This window comes from Simochromis diagramma, unplaced genomic scaffold (assembly GCF_900408965.1).
Source record: "Simochromis diagramma unplaced genomic scaffold, fSimDia1.1 OVJJ01000583.1, whole genome shotgun sequence".
NCBI lineage: Eukaryota > Metazoa > Chordata > Actinopteri > Cichliformes > Cichlidae > Simochromis > Simochromis diagramma.
In genome coordinates, this window is record NW_024387285.1 from 2,957,273 (window position 1) to 2,961,625 (window position 4,353).

The following is a 4,353-nucleotide window of genomic DNA, read 5'->3' on the forward strand; positions in this document are numbered from 1 at the left end:
ACCATCACCACCACCCACACCCGCCGCAGGCAATAAAACTTCATTTTTAAGTCTTTTTGTCAGTTCTTTATTCTTATCTTTTTTTATATAAAAAAAACAAAAATCCAAATTACAACATAAATTGAAGTCATAGCACCCTAGTGCTAGGGTGCCAAAAAACATCCTAACCAACATGCTAAAATCATCCATTTTTAATCAAACAGTACAAATACATGTTTCTTAAGTAAGAAATGGTAACACTAACAGATACAAAACATATAAAAGTTCAAATCTGTGCATCAATACTGCAGTATTTCATTTTCTTCAATACATTCTTTAAAATGGTAAGACAGCGCATTAATACTATCAGGTATAAAAGGTCACATTTAGATCATGGTATTTTGTGTATGTTATAATTTTTTCCCCCTTAAACGCTAAAAACAAATGAAACTGCAAAAAGGTTCAATACAAAACAAAAAGACAGTGACATAAAAAATTGAAGGTGGGTCAGCCTTCCTCCGGTAATTCACAGCTTGATGACTGAAGGCATCGATATGCCACGAAACGTGATCAGAAGCTAGAAACAGTGGTTGGCTCAGCAGTTGGGAGGCCATTTTTCCTGTAATCAAAACAAAAGGATGGAGTCAGAATAGCTGGAATAACCAATAACAATCATACAAATCAGAAAGCAGTGACAGATACAGTAAACTAGTATGTGTTTTCCTTCCTTTAGACACAATAAATATACATAGGAGTGAAAAAAATACTCATGTTTGTTTCCAGGTAGCTAAGATAGATAAATGTAGCATCAAAATTCATTGAAAACAGCAGCTCAGTTAAAAAGATATTCTCAGCAAGTTAGATAAACGTTATTTATGTCGGGTCTATTAAATGTGATTATATGTGTTGTAGGTGATAAAGCTCCTTACTTTTGCAGAGTGTTGAGAAGGCCTGGAAACCACTTGGCCTCTGGATCGACACAAATCCTGTTACCATTCCTCACGGTGATGCTGTGAAGAAATTAAAAATGGAGAAATTAGCACATTGCACACATTTGATTAAACCTGACACAGACTTAAAAGTAAGAAATCGAAGCACAACTTTCCTTTTTGCTTTCAGTTTACAGATCTGTGTGCCAAAATGACACCAGACATCAGACCAGTGAGAGTTATAATAGAGTTGCCAGGGGCTCTATTGAGTGTAAAAGCTTTAAAAATAGTGCAACATTTAACAAATATATACTGATTTGCTTTTTTGCCACTGGAATTGACGGAAGTTTCAACTTCCTATTATAAACTTTCACTTCAAGCTTCAGGAAAACATTAGATTAGCACAGTACATGTGAATTATTAGCTAAAATGTACTCATAACTTTCCCGCTCTGGCTTTGTAGCTAATACCAAAGAGTATTTCAAATTGATGCTCTTTTTAAATTTACCCTGCGCCCCACTGAGAATCTGTGCAACCCAGTGCTCCAGATCAGTGCAAGTACTCACATGATTTCAGTTCGGGGGCAGTGTCCTGAGGCAGCAGTCACCTCTATCTTCTTGACTGCTCTAGGAGGAATAGGATTCGCGACCGTCCGCCTACAGCGGCAGGTGTTGAGGGAAAAACCTGTAAAAAAGGATTTAGTTATTATTTTGGTCTTTAGTAGATTAAACCAGTCTGACTTTGTTAAGGCTCAAAATTACTATGCATCTATATATGTTTGTACAAATCTTGCAACTTTCAGTCCCATTTCAAAGTTTTTCAAACCACTAAGATGCAGCTGAAAGCCCCCGAGAAGCCAGTAAATGGATCTGTTGCTCTGTCTTTAAGGTCAGGTATTACCCTTGACACTCAAAACAAGTGTCACGGGTAATATCTACAACCTACTTAAAAAGCTTGTTTTTTTATTGTACTGTACTTTAATGCATTTTTAAAAAAACAGAATAAATAAACTATGACATCATGTGAACCAAGACGATAAATATGAATAAAATAATGACCTCAAATGGCATATTTTGGCTGCCCTCCTGTGAGATACCAAAATGTACAAATATTTTTAATTAAAGCAGTAATGTTTTCTTACCATGCAGAGACGCGATGCAACAGCAGAAAGTCAGAGCGACCAGCAGGAGCAGTGGCTTGTTCATCTTCGTGATGGTTGTTTTGATCTTTGAGGACCAGTGAGGATGCAAGAGTGAAAGTCTGAGAGTGAATGAAGTCGAGTGTGGGTTTATAAAGCTGAAAAAGAGGAAGTAAGGAGGGAAACTCTGTGGCGTTTTTTTTTTTTTTGTAGTTTTTGCTGACTGAGCTAAATATGGCAAACACCGCATTTCATCACCACTTACAATATAAAAAACTGAGTCATAAAATAAAATTATAAATATAATTTCATATTGTTATATAATAACGTTTTATTATTGTATTTAGGTTTATATCTAAATGTAAATGTAGTGTACACATAATATTGGATTTCTTTGATTACTAGATGTCGGCTCCAAATTTAAGGCTGGAGGTAAAACTCAGACACCTCATCAGTCTAATAGTGCTGGATTGGACATCCCTGAGATTTTGGTCCACATTGACACAATAGCATCACACAGTTGCTGCAGGCTTATCAGCTGCTTATCAGCTGCACAAGATCCACCATCCTTCCATATCCCAAAGGTGCTCTACTGGATTGAGATCAGGTGACTGTGGAGGCCAGCTGAGTACAGTGAACTCACTGTGATGGTCAAGAAACCCGTTTGAGATGATCTGAGCTTTGTGACATGGTGAGACAGAAGCAGCGATCAGAAGATGGGCACAGTGTGGTCATAAAGACATGGACATGGTCAGAAACAGCACTCGTGTTATTTAAACTAAAAATAAATATCCCCTACACCATTAAACCATTATTACCAGCTTTGACTGTTGATACAGGCAGGATGGATCTGTGCTTTCAAGCAACATTTTCCAGTTAGGGTCCAGTCAGGGAAGGTGCGCAGCAATCCAAAAGAAACAACAAACAGAATCCAGGCAGGAAGACTCACAAGAAAGGGTTTCAGACAAAAGGGGAAGATGGCACTATTTATACTCTATACATACAGATAAATGAGACATAGGTGCACACAATGGACACAATCACAGGGGAGGGAAAAGTACACACAAAGCACAAGACACAAAGGAGTACCGAAAAAAAACAGGGAGCAACTAATACAAAGATCAAACACACACCTACGTATTGCAAGTTTACACTATGGGAAGGCTTGAAAACTTGTACTAGAGAGTCAAAAACTAAAAACATGAAATGAACTTAAGTTTCTCTCATGTGACTGGATAATTAGACGTTTGTGTTATTGAACAGGTGCAAACAAAGCAATTAGTGTATATTAGCAAATATCCTTTGAAGTTATTCTGGAAAAGGAAAAGGATGGTGTCAGACAAACTGCATTTTCTCTGTTCAGGCTCAGCTCTCTTATATTCACCATAGTGCACTTTGAACCCACAACCAAGGGAATTGTGACCCATTTGGCTTTCACGGCATTAACACAAAATATTAATTGGTTCAGCGATCAGATGTTTCATAGCTGTAAAAATGACCAATCAGTTACAGCAGGTACAACCAAACATGCACTGGGTGGAGGGCCAGCAGGCCAACAAACAAACGTGCTATTCTTTAGGAAGGCACGGATATAAAACTGATGACTGGACAGTTCTGTAAACTGCAACTGTTGTGGTCAAGATTTGTGGAAATTCAGGCCAGAACAGATTTAGTATTGGTACTTCACACTGGGTTTAACCTGCCTGGAATCAGGAACAGAAAATACAACACTGGTGCTTAAGAACAACTAGACTTGGCACAGCAGCACTTCTGTATTTGCCTCTGAGGGGCTGCTAACCACTTCCTCTTCTGTCAAGTTATTAAATGGGGGATCTTGTCTCTGACCCTAAAATTAGACTGTGCTTCTCGTATATGAAAATGAGATGTACATTCCAGCAACAAATAAAAATGATCTATGTGCAGTAAATGTTGGGGACCCCCCTGATCAATCAATCTTGTGGTTGGATAGAAGAGAACACTAAAAAAGTTGTGCTTTTAAAGTCTACCCAGCATGCCACATTCACCTGCCTACAAGGACTGTAATAAATTCAACATTCAACACTTGTGTTGCATTTCGGGGAGTTGCAGTGGAGAATAACAGGAAGGGACTGAATAACACCAGCGCCACTCAATCATTGTATAAAAGACAGTGTTTGTGCTCTGATTATACAGTTTTGATCTGGTGTAATTAAGTCTAAAAATTTCCAACCTTGTAATTTTTCCACAACTGTAAACCCAAATTTAAATATGGTTTTCTACTTCCCCCCTTCATAAAATCTCTGTGGGGTGACTTTATTTGATGTGTGG

The 4,353-nt window shown here is 38.0% G+C and overlaps 1 protein-coding gene across 1 annotated transcript; it reads right to left on the reverse strand.

Annotated features, from left to right (window-relative positions):
• Positions 1-402: 402 nt before the first annotated feature.
• LOC120716206 (C-X-C motif chemokine 10-like) lies at positions 403-2,168 on the reverse strand. The gene is made up of 4 exons (XM_040003652.1): positions 2,050-2,168; positions 1,475-1,592; positions 909-989; positions 403-598 (listed from the first exon to the last, which is right to left on the reverse strand). Exons 1-4 carry the CDS (start codon positions 2,111-2,113, stop codon positions 550-552), a joined length of 312 nt encoding a protein of 103 aa, XP_039859586.1. The 5' UTR covers positions 2,114-2,168; the 3' UTR covers positions 403-549.
• Between the last annotated feature and the right edge of the window lie 2,185 nt (positions 2,169-4,353).